Raw genomic sequence first — 20,542 nt, forward strand, 5'->3', positions numbered from 1 at the left:
ATAGTGCAGGCAGGTTTCCGTGTCATGCATTGTCTTTGCCTGCTGCTTGTCCTGGAGGTCTCCTCACACTTTTGAAGTGTGAAGAAAAGGACCCAGTTGTGCCACTCCTTTAGAAAGATATGGGAGTCAGAGCCTGGTCTGAAAGCACTGGATAGATGTCTAACTGACAACAGCATTTGAAGAGTGAAAGGATTTCCACATGCTAGTTCCACCAGCAGCTACATCTGTATGCTCCTCCTCCAGTACCAACCCAGATACCCACTTTGATCAGCTGCCAGAGGTGCTGGCTGACTGTGGACAAAGGCTTTGCTCAGGCAGATAGAGGAACCTTTTACTTTGAATATGTCTCTTGGCTAAGTAGATGGAAATGCCTGTGTAAGATTTCCCAGATAATTTCATTTTACTTTGACAGTTGCTTTGGAGGAAACATTACACAGGTTGTGGTACCTCTCCTTGACTTCTCCTTACAATGGCAATCTAGCTTTAAGCAAGTGTGAGCAGTAAAATGCTGTAGAACTCTGTAAATTCACTTCAGGCTCTATTAAGGAAAGGTTTGTTCAAAGTGTATGTCCCTGCAGTGGTATTCTATGTATGAGATAGAATTGCTATAAATTCTAACTCTAGAACAACATCATATTCTTCTGACTCTTGAACACTGGTCAGCTTTGCCTGCTTGGCTTCCATGTGGCTTACTCTGCCATTTTATTTTTATTCAAAAGCAGCACAGAGTCTGGACCCCCCTTGCAGATGTGTGCGTGTTCAGATGCCATGGTGATGGAGCATCTGCACAGAAACAGACCCTGTGCATGTGTCTGGTGGCCTGTGCTGCTCAGGCAGAAAAGCTGGCAAGCCTCAGCCCCTAGTAAACAAAGTAAAAAGAGCCCCAAATGCAGAGGATATACAAAACATTGCAACACAGCCTACATGGGTTCAGCTGCTGGCTCTGCTCCAGCCAAAGCTCTGCCAGTTCCTGTGCTTCCTGGGATAGGCTCCAGGGTACAGCCTGCCCCTGATGAATGCCCACATGTGAGGTGTTCTTTCCCCCCCCATAATTTCAGGTAAAAGTCTCAAAAAGGACGATACCCCTGTGGTCTTGCTCCCTCTGCTCGCCAAAATGAAAAGGCAAGTGCTGATGGAAATAAAAGATGATAGAAAGTCCTTTCTGGAGGAAGTTTGTCACATCTGTATTGCTGGTTGAAAACCTCCTGCTATTGATCCCTTCCATGCCCTGCCATCATTCAGCCGAGCTAGAAAGTGCCTGTGAAGCTCTGCAAGTTTAAAACAGAAGTTAAAGCAGGGATGCAGATGGAGCAGGATACAGGCTCTTCACTTCTTCCTTGCCATCCAGACGGCATTAAATAGGGGCTTTTGGATGCAGCAGTCAAGGATTCACATTGAAATCTAAATGTGAGGCCTATCAATATTTTCAGTTCTCTTTAATTCTGCAAACATGGACATGAAAGTGTTTTGAATTGGGGAAGCAGTTGTATATGCAAAGGAAAACTGGATGAGAAAGCCTTACAATGCTAGTGAGGTTATCCCTTACATCCACACCAGATAGTTGTTTTTTGGTTTCTTTTACTGGAACATTTAGGAGTTTACAGCTTTTTAAATGTCATGTAGAAAAGCTGTGCAAAATGTTCATAACAAACAGGAATATGCAGGCATCTTCCAGAGTTTCTGTTACTGCTGCACAGGAATGACTAATTGAAGTTCTAGCAAGACCATGAGCTGGTCTAGAGCAAAGCCATATGGTTTTGACTGCACCTACAGCGGGGAGGTTGTGGTCCCAGGCTGCTTGAGGGAAGAGCATTCCATCAGCTCTACTGGCAAGTGAGAAGCCATTGTAACTTCTCTTCTGATAACGCCTTTTATGTCATGAAGTACTTTAATTGGTAATTTTTGAGCCAAAAAGTGAAAAAAGAGTCATTTACACTGAATTTTCCTCTTTTCCTCAGACATTATCTATACAAAATTTATAAACCCGCTGTAGCAGTCTGACGCACAACTATTATTGAACCAAGATAATATTAACTAGTGAAAGTTTGTCCAATAATCTTAAGTACCTGTCATGTTCCAACAGGCTTCTGTATTAGCTGAAATTTACATTAAATGTGGTACGTATACATATAATTATAGAATAATAAAATCACAGAATGGTTTGGGTTGGAAGGGCCCTTAAAAATCATCCAGTTACAACCCCTCTGCCATGGACAGGGACACCTTCCACTAGACCAGGTTGATCAAAGTCCCATCCAGTCTGGCCTTGAACACTGCCAGGGTATGGCACAGCCACAGCTTCTCTGGGAAACCTGTTCCACACTCACAGTAAAGAATTTTTTCCTAATGTCTAATCTAAATCTACTTTCTTTCAATTTAAAAGTATTTCCCCCTTGTCCTACCCTTACATGCCCTTGTAAAAAGTCCAGATTGCCAAAAACTGAAGATTTTTTAAAGCTTCTTATTGAGTTTTTTGCTTATTCCCTGCTGCAAATCAGTTCATTGAAGGATCTTTCTATTTCATGCAGTTCAAAGTCAAAAAAAAAAAAAAAAGACAAAAAAAATTGTGCTCTTTTTCATCAGATGTCTGCTCATTGAAGTGTGTTATGATGCTATCAATTAGATTTGCACTGCCGTGGGATAGGGGAGTCAAACACAGATGATCACTGCAGTTGGCAATGGCTCTGGCTGGTGTGGGATGGGCAGTTCCAGATGCAGGCACACAGAAGGGCAGCTCCTCTTCTTGCCTCTCAGCCTCATGAGGAGCATCATCTGTTACCCTGCTCTGCATCTGAGGAGATGTCCTGGGCAGCCTTGCTGTTTCTGAGAACGCAGACCACTCTTTGGCTGATACATGAGATGAAGGACTTAGGTATTCCACTGTAGCCAACTCATCTGCTTAAAACTCTGTTAAGTACTCCATTCAGTTAGACTCAGTAGTATATTCTTTTTGCTCCCCAGGATGCAGCTTTTCCTTCTAGGACACAGACAGGTGTGTAGAGATATACGGTAACTCCTGCAATTGTGTGACCAGAAATGGCTTTACATTTCATACAGCTTGGTGGGAACACAGCATCCAAAGGTCGGCCTCAGGCCTGAAAATAAGGAGGGAAAAAAAACTGAGAAAGAAATATTTTTCATTTTCATATCATGTGCAAAAGGAAATGAAAAGCTAAGCCTTTCTGTGGATATTTTGTATGGTAAGAGCTAAGGTGTACAGGTTTACAAGCATTTATGTAGTATTGTGTAAAAAGAGCCTTGGGTGACATGGTTTGGTGTGACGTGTCCTTGCCCATGGCAGGGGGGTTGTAACTAGATGACCTTAAGTTCCTTTCCAGCCCTAACTATTCTATGATTCTATGATCACGTAGAAGAGAGCTGGGTTAGAGAGATGTGCTACACACAGGGATGGGGCAGGTAGCATGGAGGTGGATGTGACTTTCAGCATTCTCAAGACCAGAATGCTGGTGTGGAGGAGGTCTGTGTCTTCTCTTAGCACCAGCTGCATGGTGGCCCTGGGCTATTTAACCCCAAGCAGGAGCCAGGGTGTGAGGCACAAGAAAACTCCCTGTTGCCTTCCTGTGGGCAGCCAGAGCACACAAGGAGGAGTCGCTGAGCTCAGACACCAATGCCCACCCTCCTGCCAGACATGTGCATGAGACACCATGCCCAAGCACTGCTCTGATACTCCACTGCTGCCCTGTGTTCATCAGGGAGTAAAGCTTAACCTGCATGCTTCTCGTCATCCTTCCCCATACCCAGATCCTCCCATTCATGTCGTGCTTGGCACAAGGCACTTTGAAAGCATCACTTTCCAGAGCTGGGCAGTTCTTCCTCCCCGCCATGCCCTGTTTGGTGATCCATCATCTGTCATTGACAGCCTTCCCTGGTCTCAGCTGAGAGCTAGCCCAGCACAGCCCTGTGCACATGAACGTGCTCTGGTTCATAAGAATTCTACACAAAACATTAAAATACATGAGCTGTTACCTCAGATGATAAATACGTGTTGCCAAGGGACAGTTTTGCAGAGGACAGATAAGTATTGGTGACAGTAATATCTTCTAGTTCAGTGCTGAAGTGATCAGACTCTTTGACGACATTATAATTTAGGGCCACATTGTAATTGTCCAGTTTCTTTTCCCGTTTCTGCTGGTAGTTGCAGAGTTTCCTGAAGGCTGCTCTGAATTTCTGGGACATGAGGTTGTAAATTACGGGATTGATGGCACTATTTAAATAGATACAGATTCTGCAAAATAGCAGGAACCAGTTTTCTTGGAAGGGGCTGGAGAGAAAAGAATTGACCACAACCAGCGTGCGGTAGGGCATCCATAGAAATGCAAATAGGATCACAACCACAGCCAACATCTTGGTAACCTGGGGGAACACATAGGAAGACAGAAGAGGGGTGGGTTAGAACTCATCTTGGAAGGAACATGTGCATTCCTACATTTCTAGGGCCAACGTAAAACTATAGACAGGCTCTCCAGCTGGAAATTCATCATCAATGTTTGATGAAGAAAGGCTTTCTACAGTAACAAGGACAAAAATACCTGGTTTCAAATTCTTCCTAGTTCTAGTTAAATAACTCTTTCCAGGTGACATTCCAATAAACTAATTGTTGTAGACCTTGGACTTTGCAACTTCTCAAGCTGGAAGGAGGTATTAATTCAAATGGAAAAAAAAGGGGTCTAAAGCCATTTGTTTCAATCACATTAGATCTCCTTCTGCAGACTAGTATAGTCTGTAGAGTAACTGAACCTGAAACCTGTTTAGATTATCTGCTTTAACAGCCACACTAAAAATATTTCCAAAAGCCAAAAATAATGCAAATAAAAATTAGATCTATTTCTATTCCTCAAGTCCTCAATATTTAATTAGATCTTCATTATTTGATATTTACTCTGAAATGTCATTTAAGGTTTACATTGCCAGGAAAAAAAAAAAATCAATAATATTTGATCATTATGAGAACTTTGACCTATTGTGTGAATTTGATTTGAATAAAGAAAAAAAAAACCAGCCTTTGGGGATACCCAGGATAGCTGAAATGTAGTGAACAAGAAATAATAAAAATACAGAGAAAATACCCATCACTGTAAAAGGACTTTTTCTTTTATATATAGTTTAATTCTTAATTCTAATATATATGGTATTTCCTAGTCTCTACATTAAAGGAAATCTGAAAGATATTAATAAACAAGGTAGAAAGTACAGTGAGATGTGACACTGGGATAGTACAGTGGCACGGCCTCATCAAAGTCATGAGATGACTTGGCTAACTTTGTGTGCATGAACTGAAAATCATTTGCACTGGTTTTGGTGAGCTACAACTGCTTCTTTTGACCGGGATGTGTTTTACTGTTTCCCTTTCTTCTTGACATAAAACTGTTGTTGACTATTGACAGACTAAAGAACTTTTTACCTTCAGTTTAGTCCTTCTTACTGGGTATGTGAAGTTACAATTCAATGAAACAGCAACTCCTGTAACCACAGCATACATTCTGGTTGTATAGGTTATAATTTCATTGCTTGCAGAAAGGATAGATGTTGATAATCATGAGTTTCAATTGCTTGCAAGGGGACAGTCAGCTCCACTAAAATCACTCATAAATACATTCCAGTTAAGCATGATTAAAAGGCGTTGAACAAATCCATATTAATCCATATTTCAAGTGTACTTGGAATACTAGGAAGTGCTTGAAATTGAATGTCTTCCTGCCTGCACACAACCATTTTTCAAGCCCTGTCTTTTGGTTTCTCAGAACATTCTGAAAAACATTTAAAATTTTTTTGTCTAAACATATTTCCAATATTTTGCATCTGAACTAGTATTCTGTGTTTCCTTCCTGCTCCAAAACCTTGTCATTCTAGGAAAATGCTTTTACAAGACATTTTCATCCATGGTACTAACAGTTCACTAGTTGCTTCCTTCTCCTTTGAATACTAATCTTTCTTAGATTGATAGTTAAGAGTAATAGTCATACTTACTCGTTTAGTGTGCTATAGAGTCACTCTGGTGTTTTAAAGGCATGTAATAGTATCGTTATAATTATTCTTGTTCTTGGTGGTGTTCATTGCAATGCAGAGATATTGCAATTGCCAGTCTGTGATTTTGCAATCCAAAAGAAGTTGTACAATAAGGAAGATTAAATAAATAAAAGGTTATGGTCTGTATATAATATCATTGCAAGTGAAACCAAGTGATATGATTGAGTATTCCATGTAAGCCAAACAAAACATATGTTGCATTGCAAGCTGGAATCTGTGCTTGCTCTACTGTGAGAGACCAGAGGGATTTCTATGAAGGGCAGGTAATCCTGTACTGCCTCAGTGTCTAAGAGAGGACTTTCTCTAGAGGGTAACCTACCTGTTTTAATCTACTGCGGAGAGGTCTTAGATAATTTGATTGGACTAAGCAACTAACTTTGTGAGATATACATAATGTAATCCTCCCTCTCTCCTCAGCCCTGGTGAGGCCTCACCTGGACTTGTGTCCAGTTCTGGGCTCCCCAGTGCAGCAGAGACATGGAGCTTCTGAAGCAACTCCAGTCAAGGGCTACTGGAATGATTAAGGGTCTGAAGCATCTCTCGTATGAGGAAAGGTTGAGGGAGCTGGACCTGTTCAGCCTAGAGGAGGTTCAGGGAGGATCTGATCAATGTACATAATTATCTGAAGGGAGGGTGTTAAGAGCATAGGCCAGATTCTTCTTGATGGTGCCAGGTGATAGGACAAGAGGCAATGTGCATAAACTAAAACACAAGAAGTTCCACCTGAACATGAGGAAGAACTTCTTTACTGTGAGGGTAACTGAGCACTGGAATAGGATCCCAAAGAGGTTGTGGAGTCTCCTTCACTGGAGATAAAGATCTGTTTGGACACAATCCTGAGCAATAAATATGCCCTAGGTGACCCTGCTTGAGTGGAGAGGTTGGACTAGATGACCCCTGGTGGTCCCTTCCAACCTCAGTCCTTCTGTGATTCTGTGATATTTGTGATTCTGTGAATGTTAAATGAGATGGATCCCATCTCAAGTATAAGCAAACATGTTTGCTGTCTAAGGCTGTATTTATTTTTCACAGTCCTTGATGCCTGAGGAAACTAGGAATTCCTTTGGAGAAAGTATGAAATCTACCTGCAAATATTTAATTCAGGGTTCATATTATGGATGGACAAGAAAAATATTTGGGATATGTTGACTGAACTAGGTGGGATAAAATGGAAATATGGGAGAGTTCAACACAGCCAGAACCAGGATCTGATTTGGCGAACTGGACAGGGGAGTAGCATATGGGGGAGAAAAGGAAGCAAAGAGAAAAGGAAGCACATAGCTCAGATTGTGATTCCATGAGCACATTAGCTAGACAATGTTTGGGCTCATAGCTGCTATAAGGGTGGTGCTGTTTATGAAAAAGAAAAGAAAAAGAAGTGTAGAAATTTATTTTTTATATTTATGGTACTTTATGGTGTAAAGATACTGAAAGGAAGACTGTGAGTAAAGACTAAAGAATTATTTCAGGCACATGTTAAGTTGACACTATAATGTATGTGAATGTAAGTTAAATATGAACTGCTGCTTCATAGAGGCAATGAGCTGATTATATTGAATTTGGTTTGTCTGCAATTTTTGATTATGGATAATCTGGCCAAACCTTTGATACAGGCACTTGTGGTTTTTTTTCAGATCAAATTTATGAACACACATTACTATTTATGTGCCATAAATGCCTGTAACTGCAGTTAATGTTTGCTCAATTGCTATTCATTTTGATTAGGATACAGTCAGTGAATGTGATTTCAGGAAACAGCAATATGGATGGCTTGCAAGTACCAATAAGAGGCCATTTTGGAATAGCAAAGACACAAATTAGTAGGCTAATGTAATTATATGCATGCCTGAAAAATAAAATATCCAATTGTTGCATTTGCCTTTGCAACTGCAATGGAGAAACTAAAGTGGCAGAAGAACAGCTACCTAGTAGGCTAGCAAGCCAGATGTCTTCCGTCTACCACAGCACCACTGAGTTCTGTATTACCAGTAGGGTTGGGCTGGACTGCATGATCTGCGGAGGTGCCTGCCAGCCCCACTGATTCTGTGAAATCATAACAAAGTGTTGGAGGGAAATTTCATTAATCTAAGGTCCTGAGCAATCTGGGAGGAAGTCCCTGCTTAGCTCATGATCCTTTGGGTCATATTCAGTCTTTCTTGCCACTATGTGCAGTTTTTACCCTAGTTCCATGACAACAATTAGAGTTTCCCAGTGCTTCATGAGGTCCAGGATTCCTTACATGTTCAAATTATATTTTTAGTTGGACTGCTCCAAATTCAGTCTGTATTTTCTGGTGAGTGAGTAAAAATCAACTTCAATTCACTTCCTTGGGACCTGTGATCATCTGTACAAATGATCACACAGTTGTTAAATAAATCTTAGCATTGAAGTTCTTTCCTTGTCTCTGAATCACGTAAATGGGACTTTAAACTCTCTGGCCTTAAGAGAGGCTCTTTGTCATGATGTCATCTTCTAATCTGATTGATCTTTCCTCCTTTGAGCTTTGAAGTTTCAGCTACTGTGACCTGGGTTCAACCGAAGGGTGCTGGAAAACTGTACTTTCTCAACTTCCCTCCTGTTCAACTTGAGGGAATGTATACACCAGAACTATATCATTGTTTACTCAGTGCTGTATATGAACTTCAGTCTAGCAAAGTTATTTTCTATGCAAAGCACAGATGAAAGCCCATCCAACGCAGTCATCACCAGCTCCATCAGACCTAATAGATGTTTAAGATTTTTCTTTAGTCACAAACTAAACACATGCTTGAAAGTTTAACTGCATGTTTCAATACTACAAAGAACTGTAACACAGTTAGATTCCTCAGGGCCTAATTGCATGGAGTCTTGAGCACAGATTGATGCCTCTGAAGATGGAGCATACCAGTATCTTGCTTTATTCTGGCAGAGATCTTCCCTCAGGACAAAGTCAGGTGTGACCTACTGACTTGTAATGGCTGATGAAAAGCTCTGCAAAGGAAGTAAATGGCTCTTATTCCTTTCCATAAAGAGTGGATTTAGTTTCTGACAAAGAAGAGGCAGAAGGAACTGGTTTCTGTGCCTTCTGGGACACTAGGAGCCTGATGGAAATTATAAAGTGAATTGGAAATGTATACTCCATGTATAAAGGAGTGCCTGGCTGTCAATAAAACTAGTTTGTTTGGGTTTCTTTAGTAAACCTAAATTTTTAATACATCTACCACACCCTGCTATCCACTACAGCTCTGTAAAACAGAAAATATTGCAAGAGCCACGCTCATGTAGCTCTTCAGAGGTGGATATAAGAATGGAGTTTGGCACATCCTATGGGTATCTATTGGTGCTTCTTTCCTTGGTAGAGTTGTAGTTTGCAGTGTAAACAAATATTTTATGATTTCAGTAGTTGTCCAATATCAGCATTAACAGATGTCCAGTGAAGCAAAAATGTGTTGGAAACGGAAATATTTTATGAGAAAATAAAGCTTTCTTTGTGCCTTTCCCTCTCTTTCAACATTTTTTTAAAAAAAAGGACTGATTTTTATACCTGGGTTGTTTGGGGTTTTTAGGTTTTGGTGTGTGGGGTTTTTTTTGTTTGTTTTTCTTTTTTAATTTGTTTTTGCATTTTTTTTCTTAGCTTGTCTTCCCTGTTCAGTTTTGTTTTTCAGTGCTTTGAATAAAAACTTCAGGGCCTGAAGAGTACTTTGAAGGCTTTGTCCATTGGTGGCTCTTGATATGGGGGTGTTGATTCTTTAGTAAACAGATTTTGTTCCTCTTAGCTTCCCAAACACTGTAATGAAATAAATATTTCCTGGAACTAGTTCAGTGACATTTAAATCCTGTGGGTGGAAGGGTGCAGGCAGTGAATGGAATAAGTAGAGGACCACTTTATACCTGGAAGAGCTGATTTCTGTTCATTGGAGATGTGCTATAGCTTCATTCAGAACTCATGCCTAGGCACCTCCCATCAAAAATACGCTAAAATAGGCTTGACTCACTGTTATAAAATATATCCCAAGCCTTCTTTCTAAGTCATAGAATGCTCTAAATTGCCTTTCTGTTTTGAAAACAAAAGTCCTCTGAGCACCTGACAACTATTTTTTTTGCCTTTCAGTGCTGGTGTTATGTCTGTTTAGATCAGAGACTGAAAATACCTGTTCTAATGAAGCTGAATGTGGTTCATCTATTCTCCTTCAGCAATAGCCACCTCCCACTCTGTTTATCTCACTGCTGAGCTTCCCACCCCTCCCCCATCTTAAGTAGATGTCCTCCATAGTTGTAAGGAAATGCTTATTTTATTCTATATTTGCTTCCTCCCTGGGCAGAGAGCTTTTTTACATGGAGAAACCAATTCACATAGTGCCATGTTGGATTAATCCTCTTCAGAAGTGGTTATGAAATTCCCTGATTTAAACCTTCATGAAAGTTGAAGAAAGCTATCTAACTTACTGTTGTGTTCTGGTGTATTATATAAATGTGAGTTCTTAGTAGGTTAAGTATAATAATAATTAACCATAATCACTCAGTGGGACTGTATTGAATTTCGATGTCCGAGCTGGGAAGTTGCATGGGTGGCCTCCCTGAGCAGGTTCCATCCAGTTCCAGCAAACCCACCACAGGATACAGATGAGCCCATTAGCCAAGCTGGTGGTGCCTCTGTGAAAACATATTTATGAAAAGGCAAAAATGCTGCAGAGGCGGGAAGAGAACAAAAGAATGAGAAACAGGAGAGGGAGCACCAAAGCCAGAGAGGAGGCGCTCCTTGGCAAAGCTGGCACCACCTGAAGGGATTGCAGCCCATGGAAGACCCACAGAGGGAAAGAGTGAGAAGGAAAGAGTGACAGAGACAAGTCTCTGCAACCTGACCACAACACTCCCTGGCCCTATGGTGCCAGTTGCCTCATGGAAGCAATTGAGTCTAACTCGTGCCTATAGCAAGGGGCAATAAATTGGCAATAAATTAAGTTCCCCCAAGCTGAGTCTGCATTGCTCATGGCAACTACTGATAACTGATCTTCCTCTCCTTATCTTGACCCATGAGCTTTCTTGCTCCTTCCCATTTTCATAGGGTTGAAGAATGAGCATGCAGCTAGGTGGATGTTTGGATGCTAGCCAGAGCAATCCCACCACAGGAACATGCACAGATTTCATTCTGTAGGATGTTCTTGGGTAAATATGAGAACTGCCACAGAAATAGGAAGAGTACACCACATTTTCAGCAACTTTTTCTACAGATCACATGCTGGACATCGTATGCAACTCCATCATTGTAGTGCAAGCACAGTTCAAAGAAGGCAATTGCATCCTCAGTTGTCCACAATTGCAATCTACATTGCAATGTATCACATTGCAATCCTCACATTTAGGTTTCATAATATAACAGTATCCACATTCAGCAATGCTCAACGTGAAAAATCTTTTTTTTCACGTATATGTAATCAAGCATGTATACTAAAGTGATATTGAGAACTTGAAAAGCAGATTATCTTGTTCTTCTACTAATTAATGGACAAAGAAAAACAAGATTAAACACATCTACTCTGGCTAACAGTTTAATTGGAGACACATAATTAAATATAACCTAGCCCACGCGTTTCAGTTATGCATTTCAAAGCATAGTTGTTGTGCTCTGGGAGGGCTCCATGCTCTAGCAGGCAGCTCAGTTAAGTTTTGAGGTCAGTGTCACCTCTGTAACAAGGGAAAATGGTCTCTCTCATTAAACCGTAGCAATGTATACATGATAAGAAGGAATATAAAGTTCAACCTGTCACCGAAGGAGGGCACCCAGCTGGTTTGAAAGGGTGCACAGCTCAGCCTTGCTTCCGGAGGGAACTGCACAGTGCAAGGAGGTAGAAGCATCCCATGTGGCAAATGGACTGCTGAGGGCTGTGAACCAAACCACTCACATCAAGCTGCCTGACCCACTGGAGTCTGCTCCCGAGATCCTGCTGGGAAGTGATGTGCCCTGCATTTCTCAGCACTGCACCTGACAGTGCTACCTGCTGCCTACTGTGTGACTGTGATGCAGTCTGATTTATTGCAAATAGCCATAAATTAGCCTACTATAGTCTACTTGTATAATTACTCATTACAGCATATATATTTAAAAATATTAAAAGAAGCTAGTCAAACCCATGCCTCAGGTTTGAGGCATCAATACAGAAAGCTATTTTATGAGACACAGAATAACAAAGATATTTAGCATTTAGAAGGCAGTTTTACATACAGACTTGCTTAAGTAGACTTTCACCAGCAGAGTTACACACAGGAAAAGTAACCACTTAACTGTGTTTGCAGAGTGATCCAGTGCCTGAGCTAGGACAAACCCCCCAGTCTCCTAAACTCCAGGATTAGTTTTTTGCCTCCAGATCTCAAAAATAACTTGAGTCACTCTGTATATTTGTCAGGATTACTAACAGGCTTAATAAAAAGAAACTATGGTTAAAAATTCTTCATTCTTTATTGATACTTCCTAATTGATATAAGAAATAAAATAGTATTTGTTTTTTAGTTCTTGCAGCAGGTAATAATGAATAGGCAGGAAAAATACGTATTTTATGTATGTATATATGTATCACAGAATTTCATCTTGACTATTTAGCAAAAAGGAAGAATATGTACATATTTATAAATAGATACATATACTCAATACACCCCCTCCCACAGGTTTAGACCGGTGATCTCTGAAACAAGTGGGGTTTAGGTCTCAGAAAGCCATTTCAAACTACTGTTCCTACCTGCCTTCGAGAAGCAACAGTGCTATTGAAATTCCTGTTAGTCATCCTGGAATTCACAGTCTTGCTTTCATGAGCAACATCATTCTTCCATGTCTTAGAGTTCTCTTTTGGGTCCGAAGGGATGGGGTTCAGGAACAGTATTCTAGCAATCAGGCCATAGAGGACAGTAGCCAATACCATTGGCAAAACATAAAATATGCCGAAGTCCATCATGTAGATAGGAGAGTAATAGCTCCTAGACACTTTATAGCCACAGGACACAACAGTAATGTCTTTGTAGACTACTGTATTAAGGTCTAGCAAGAAAAACCAGAGCATACAATATACAGAGGTGAAAGCCCAGACAAAAATAATGATTTTTTTGGCTCTTGAAAAAGTACATAGGAACTGAGCTTTGATTGGGTGGCAGATGGCTATGTATCTCTCAATGGTGAAGGCAGTGATGGAAAAAGAAGAAGCATTGATCCCTAGGTACTGGAGGTAAGTGATGCAGAGACACCCCACATATCCATACACCCAAGATCTATACAGGCTTTCTGTGATATTGGGCAGTCCTGCAGCCACAAGCACCATGAGATCTGCCACAGCCAGACTCACCAGGTAGCAGTTAGTGGGAGTTCTCATGTGTTTGGTTCTGAGGACCACCAGAACCACCATGATGTTGCCCACGATGCCCAGTCCGCAGATAAGGAGGACCAAGAGGATGGTAACCACTTGGTATTCAGCTGTAACGATCTCCTGGCTTGATGGCAGCCCAGTTTGGTTCTGCTCATCTCCTGTGCCATTCTCCATCTTCACCAGTCCACTGCTGCTTCTGCCCAGCACTCGGTCTCAGCAAATGTTTTCCATGGTCCCCTGTGAAAGGGTGAGTAGAGCAGAGCATGGGTGAGCCATAGCCCCAGAGCACATTCTCCATGTAGTCACAGCCCCATTCCTTCACTGTTCTCCACTCCCCCAAAAGCACCTGGGCTTTCAGTCTTTGCAAATCCAATTGCCAGAAAAGTTAAGCCCTTTGAGACTCCAGCTCATTTGCACAGGTTGAAAAAGCTGTTTTATCATAGCTGGCTTGAGGAGTTCAGGAAAACACAGGGATGGGAGCTTTCCCCCCTGCAGAGGAGGAGGTGGCCGCAGCAGGGGAAGCAGAGCCTTCCTGCATTGCCAGCTGGCTAAAGCACTGTACGGGACTGAGCTGATCCAGCCCAGGCAGACTCCAGCATCACTGTTTTCCAGGAGGAGTCAGAACATGCCGAGGGTGGAGACAGCAGTGGGAGGTGAAAGGAGGGTGATTTGTAAAGCCCCACAGGTTTTCTAGTTCACACTGCTTTCCTTCTCTGTCTCATACAGCTATCTCGTGTATTGATCACATTGATTCACCCACGGACAAAGGGGAGATTGACTGGCAGCAAAAATACATCATTTTCTAAAATTCCAACTTTCCCTGTGCCCCTGTCCTTGTGAAAGTGATGGCAATTTACACTTGCCTCCTGCTTTTCAGGGAGCCATAAGAGTCCCTTCAAACCTTACAGAAAGAAACATACCCCAGCCTTTGAAAACAGCAGGAAAAATTGTGTTTCTTTATAGACCATTCTCTTCAAAACCTTTATTGCTATTGCTGTCATCACTCCTGAGCCCTCTCAGCTCCTTTCTGAACTGTAGCACAGCAACAATAAAACTATCAGAGCACAAATTGCTGCTCAGTGAAATCAGTCACACACATACACACACACACAAGCACGCACACAGAGCATTACTAGTCCACCACCATTTCCTCAGTGAAGACTCTCCTCCATTTGAACAAATTCCTCCTTGTTCAGTCAGGTTGTGTAAAATCACAGACAGATCAGAGACTGGTATAAATAACTGCTTTGAGATGCGTGGATGAAAGCACTACAGTTGTGGTTGCAGTATTCAGTAGCCTGGCTGCAGCTGGAGGTGGATGCAGAGGTTTCCTGTATCACTCTCTGGCAGCCTCAATGCCTCAGTGGGAGAAACAACAGCAAGACCTTCTGCAGGACTCTTTGAAAGAGCCCTTGTCAACTCTGACCACAGTCTTTCAACCCACTGATTCTCCTTATACTATTGTGTTAAAAAGTTGAAGGTGAAATCTGCCTTAAAATCCCCCTTTTGATCCAATTAAGGAAATGGCTTTGCTCTTTGCTCAGGAAGGGTTCAAAAAAAAAGAAAATGTTGCACAGCTGGGGAAAGGCAACTTGGATTTCAAAACAGATTTTAGTGTTGAGAGAGAAGGATTGGCATAGGCACATGGTGTAATGTTTGCAAAACTAGTAGGAGTTTAAATAGGCTGAAACTACAGGTGGTGACAAAAAGAGAATACCACCTGAATCAGAGCTGGATATTAGACTCAAACAAGTTTTTCAAGTTGAAACAAGAAGTTTGAAGCAACTTGGTTCAGTTTTCCAGTCATTTTTTATATTTGTTTGTTCACACTTCAATTTTGATCAGATGTTTTTCATCTATAGAACCCAAAGTACATAATGAAGTAAAGCAAATATCATTATTGCTATATAACAGATGAAGAAAAAATGGTGAAATGAATCAGCTTTGTTGCCAGTGGCCTAGCGGTGGCCTGTGAGAAAATTCAGGTTACTGGTGACTTGACTGTTGACTATCAACAGAATTGTTTCACAGGTATCATTGAGATTCTGCTCTGTACAATCTGCAGCTCCCATTATTCTAGACACAGCTGAGAGATGAAGGTCAGCACTAGTCTAATGCCTGGGTGTCATAAAAAGGATTTCTTCCGGTCCCCTTACAGTCTACAACATTTTGCCCTTCAAACTGGGTAGATTCCCCCTTAGTAATCTGTGCTATAGTGGATATAGCCCCAAATACTCAACCCCATAGCATAAATAGGAGTCAACTATCACAGATTTGGTGTTGGTAATCAGGGACCCAGCAAGGATCCAGCCCAGCAGGATGCTGAAACAGAGTTCAGGAAACTGAGTTAGTTGAGAGTCTCGATAATGCACTTCATCCTCCAGCTGAATTGGAAGTTTTTAGCACCTCGGCAGACTGATTTCTCTTTCAGGGCTGACTGATGCTTTTCTGCCACACTGACCCACCATGAAGTCTTGTTTCTTGTGTTTCTGTTTATTCTGCTAGCTTATGTAGGTGATGTGGATAGTCTGAATTAGAGCTGAGGAACTAGTGCATCTAAGAGTATGTAAGTGCTTGTAGTGCTGGAAGAAATGGCTGAGGACATGGGATGCAGAGAAGCTGGAGATTATTTAAAAGCCCACATGACTTTGAAGAGAATATGGGAAGTCTGGAAGATGTATAAGAAATGTATTATCTGATGTTTGCCTCATTCCTCTGCATCTGCTACTGGTCTGTATCAGAGATGGGACAGACCATCCTGTCTCAGCCAGTGTTAACTTTTCATGGCTTTTTGCCAAATGCTGCATTCTAGTAAAGAAAAAAGTATAGAGTTGTCACTGTATGGCTATAGGGAAGTATATGTACATAAGGCATTCAGAAGATTTTGACAGCATTGATTAATATCTTCTGTGGAGCACTTCCCTTGTCTGTCCATACAGTAATTCCCCAACCTACAATGTTTATGTAAAATCTGTGGTAATTGCAGAAGGGTTTTCAAGACTGTAAATGTATGTTCTCTGTAATTAAAGCATCTGGTGTCATGGATTTGTCTCAAGCATCACATGATGCACATTGCCTAGTACACTCAAATTATCCTTTTAACATGATCGTCAGTCAGTGATCAGATACTGAATTCAGGAATCGGTAAAAGACCTACTTTTTCTCCCAGTTAGTGCTGTGTTAATGCAACCATCAAAATATACTAGCTGGTTTCACAACAGCTCAGCGTTAATGCATGCAAGCCCAGCAGCTGTGCCAGAGAAATTTTGACAGCAGATGGACCAGAGATCAGTGTGAAACTTTTACTGCATATCTGTTACTCCAGTTTACACACATACCTGTTGGTCCAGGCATCAATTGACATTACATGTACAAATGAGGACAGATGCAGTTAGCAAGTCAACAGCAGCAGGCAGAAAAACAAGATCCTGAAATGTGCTGGCTTTTGCTAATACATTTCTGTTGGTACAACCCTTTGGGTAGGAGAGAGGGGGAAACACCATGTTGATACACCCTGTGCTATACACTGATTAGTCAACGATACTCTTGTACATTTTTCCCCTGTTTCTCTCAATTAAAATGTATCTCTGCTCACTTGAGGCACAACAAACCCGTAACAAACTGTCTCATAACATTAAGCACACTGAGAACAATGAATCAGTATAAACACTTTACCCCTCTAGTTATAAATTATTCTTGATTCTGTTTCTCCAACTCAGCTTGCTTCCCCAGCTGGCCTTTTCTGTTCTGAAATACGGCTCCACAGAATTGGCAGTTTCATACTCTATTACCTGCCTGTACTTTGGCTTCATAAATATCATAACTACTCTCTACTCTGTGCCCACCTCTGATGGAGCGCTGAGCACTTAGTGCTGTACAAATGTCTCTAAGGCTGCAGTTTGTAGAGAACAAAAGTCACCATCAATGATGTAACTTCAGTACCAAGGCTGTCTTGTTCGTAACTAGCTATTGGCATGATATGGATTTACACTCAACATGGTTAAATATTGAAGTTACTGTGGATGACTAGAATTTATTGCCCTACATTTGCTACACCACATAGCTGTAGTTTTGTGGTAATGTGGTGAGCCTGTGGCAGTGTTTGGTTTGTGGGACAAACCTGCACCTAGAAAAACCTTCTATGAGTTAAGATTGTGAGGGAACCTAACACCTTTTCGGTGAGATAAACCTCATTACCCAAGGCAGCGATCCTCCATTCTAACTCATTTTTTGACTGCTTGTCACTGGAGAACACCTCCGCTGAAATATTACTGAAATCCTGGATTTAGGATGACTTGGGGTTTCTACATGTATCTGACAAATTCTATTTTATTTAGGGGCTTTTAATCCCTATGAAAATACAAATCTTGTTTCAAAGGTGAGGGGGTTTGGTATCATCTTTATTTTCTTTTCATCTTCATGTTAGAATGGTGTTGGATTAAGACAAATGATAATCAATTTTTAACGTAATCGTTCAGAAAAAAAACAGTCATCACAAAAAGCAATCAGTTTGCTCACATGGGAAATTCAGTTTATCTCTTGCTGTCACCAAGGTCAATGGATACTGTGGTTTGTTGAGACAGATTTGGGATCACATGGCAAAGGAGACCAGAAGGACTTTATGAAGTCTAATCTTTTCTTCACTAATTTCTACCAACTCAGGTGGAGATACAAGAGCCTGAGGAAGCAGGGAACTTTTCCAGAACAAATACAGAAATATAACCCCCCCAAAAATGGGTGAGGAAGACTGCTTTGATGAGCCGGAAAGCATCCAAAAAGGGAAGGTTGGTCAGCTCTCTAACAAGGATTGTGGGGCGTCTACTGAGCTCTCTGCTCTGCCATGGCGCAATTGTATGCACATATACGTTTCACTGACACAGATATAAACCAGAGCAGATGCAGAAAAGTAGCAAAGAGCCATGGTATGGTAAATTCACCACCATCTTAAGGGATTAGTGTTTTCCAGATGTTCCTGCAAAGCTCTATGCCCAGTTACATTGAATGCAAGATATACAAATAAAATTTATGATCACAAATAATTGATTTTTTGTAGATCACATTTGTTATCCTGCTCTTTCCAGCCCAAGTCTTTTGTCTGAATATAGTCATTAAAAGTCTTTCTATCTAAAAAAGCAGTCAACAAAACAATTAATCAAAAGTACTTTTGCCACATTCTTGAGTATAGGCCACTCAGCTCTAGGGCAAAATCTAAAGGAGAGATAATCCATCAGTCAGTTTTAATTGGGCTATGTTCATTTGAACAGTCTAAGATTTAAACCTGCCTGTCTACCTCTTTTAGGTTTCTTATCTGCAAAGAAAAAAAGACTTTAGGTATCAAAATGATATTGTGATTCCCAATAACGAGTGCATTAGGAACATAAAAAACCTGGCATTTTTATGACAGTGAAAAGGAATAAAAAAGAATATCTGCCCTGAGACATCAATCCTTTAAAGGACAATACCTTAAAATGTAAGAGAAAATATTTCCATTTAATATTTTTAATGTAACGTGTACTGTATAGTTCAAATTTTTTTTTACTGGCAAAAAAAAGTTAAAGCTGATTGATAGCATTTCTGTAAGTGTGTTCAGTTGTGCTTTACATGGAAATAATGCTGCAAGCTCCAGCAGTCATTTAAGACTATTTAGACTAAAGAGGATGCCTCAAATTTCACTAATATACTCATGTTTGCCAAGTGAGTTTAAAAGAGGCATTTAGCTATGTAGGGTCAGTTATACCTGATCAGGTAAATATTTCAAGTCATTATGGCAAGTGTTGAAGGGAAAAGTATGAATCAATTTACCAAAATTATACTTGAACACAGAAAGCAGCTAGGCAACTGGGTTAGTATTATGCAAAGTTAGAATCATAGAATAGTTAGGGTTGAAAAGGATCTCAAGATCATCTAGTTCCAACCCCCCTGCCATGAGCAGGGACACCTCACACTAAACCATCTCACCCAAGGCTCTGTCCAACCTGGCCTTGAACACCACCGGGGATGGAGCATTCACAACTTCCCTGGGCAACCCGTTCCAGTGCCTCACCACCCTGACAGGAAAGAATTTCTTCCTTACATCCAATCTAAACTTCCCCTGTTTAAGTTTGAACCCGTTACCCCTTGTCCTATCACTACAGTCCCTAATGAAGAGTCCATCCCCAGCATCTTTATAGGCCCCCTTCAGATACTAGAAGGCTGCTATGAGGTCTCCACACAGCCTTCTCTTTTCCAGGCTGAACAGCCCCAACTTTCTCAGCCTGTCTTCATACGGGAGGTGCTCCAGTCCCCTGATCATCCTCGTGGCCCTTCTCTGGACTTGTTCCGACAGTTCCATGTCCTTTTTATGTTGAGCATACCAGAACTGCACACAATACTCCAAGTGAGGTCTTACAAGAGCAGAGTAGAGGGGCAGAATCACCTCCTTCGACCTGCTGGTCACGCTCCTTTTGATGCAGCCCAGGATACGGTTGGCTTTCTGGGCTGCGAGCGCACACTGCTGCATCATGTTCATTTTCTCATCAACCGACACCCCCAAGTCCTTCTCCGCAGGGCTGCTCTGAATCTCTTCTTTGCCCAACCTGTAGCTGTGCCTGGGATTGCTCTGACCCAGTGTAGGATCTTGCACTTGTCATGGTTAAACTTCATGAGGTTGGCATCAGCCCACCTCACAAGCATGTCAAGGTCCCTCTGGATGGCATTCCTTCCCTCCAGCGTATCAACCAAACCACACAGCTTGGTGTCATCAGCAAACTCACTGAGGGCGCACTCAATCCCACTGTCCATGTCAGGGACAAAGATGTTGAACAAGACCGATCCCAACACCCATCCCTGAGGAACACCACTCGTTACTGGCCTTGGAAACCAAGCACTGGAGATTCCTCAGGAACAGCATGAGGAATGCAAGAATTTCTGGGCATGTCATCATCCCCCTTGTCCTCAACACAGTTACCTAAAGACAGAAGCCCAATACCTTTAACAATGGAGGCTCAGTCCTGTACATTTATTCAATTTGCAAACCATGTGTGAGAACACGAGACAATTTTATTATTTCCTCTGTTTTCTTTATAAATCTTGTGCATGGGAATGATGAGAGAAGGTGTAGGTGAAACAAATGGGAGCAGGGAAGCAGTATCTATGACAAAGTTATTTCCCTCTCTCAGCATGTA

The 20,542-nt window shown here is 41.4% G+C and overlaps 1 protein-coding gene across 1 annotated transcript; it reads right to left on the reverse strand.

Annotated features, from left to right (window-relative positions):
• Positions 1 to 3,966: 3,966 nt before the first annotated feature.
• TRHR (thyrotropin releasing hormone receptor) lies at positions 3,967 to 13,799 on the reverse strand. The gene is made up of 2 exons (XM_057408295.1): positions 12,762 to 13,799; positions 3,967 to 4,374 (listed from the first exon to the last, which is right to left on the reverse strand). The coding sequence occupies exons 1-2, from the start codon at positions 13,551 to 13,553 to the stop codon at positions 3,967 to 3,969; spliced, it is 1,200 nt and encodes a 399-aa protein (XP_057264278.1). The 5' UTR covers positions 13,554 to 13,799.
• Between the last annotated feature and the right edge of the window lie 6,743 nt (positions 13,800 to 20,542).

The sequence above is a fragment of the Pezoporus wallicus genome, unplaced genomic scaffold (assembly GCF_028554395.1).
Source record: "Pezoporus wallicus isolate ANWC-B61680 ecotype Strahan unplaced genomic scaffold, APGP_CSIRO_Pwel_v1 contig_3815, whole genome shotgun sequence".
Classification (NCBI taxonomy): domain Eukaryota; kingdom Metazoa; phylum Chordata; class Aves; order Psittaciformes; family Psittacidae; genus Pezoporus; species Pezoporus wallicus.

Coding starts and splice junctions, on each gene's coding strand:
- TRHR (XM_057408295.1), bottom strand. CDS start 13,553: ATGGAGAATGGCACAGGAGATGAGCAGAACCAAACTGGGCTGCCATCA. Junction 4,375..12,761: donor CTGTTGCTTCTCGAAGGCAG/GTAGGAACAGTA, acceptor GTGTTCCCCCAG/GTTACCAAGATGTTGGCTGT.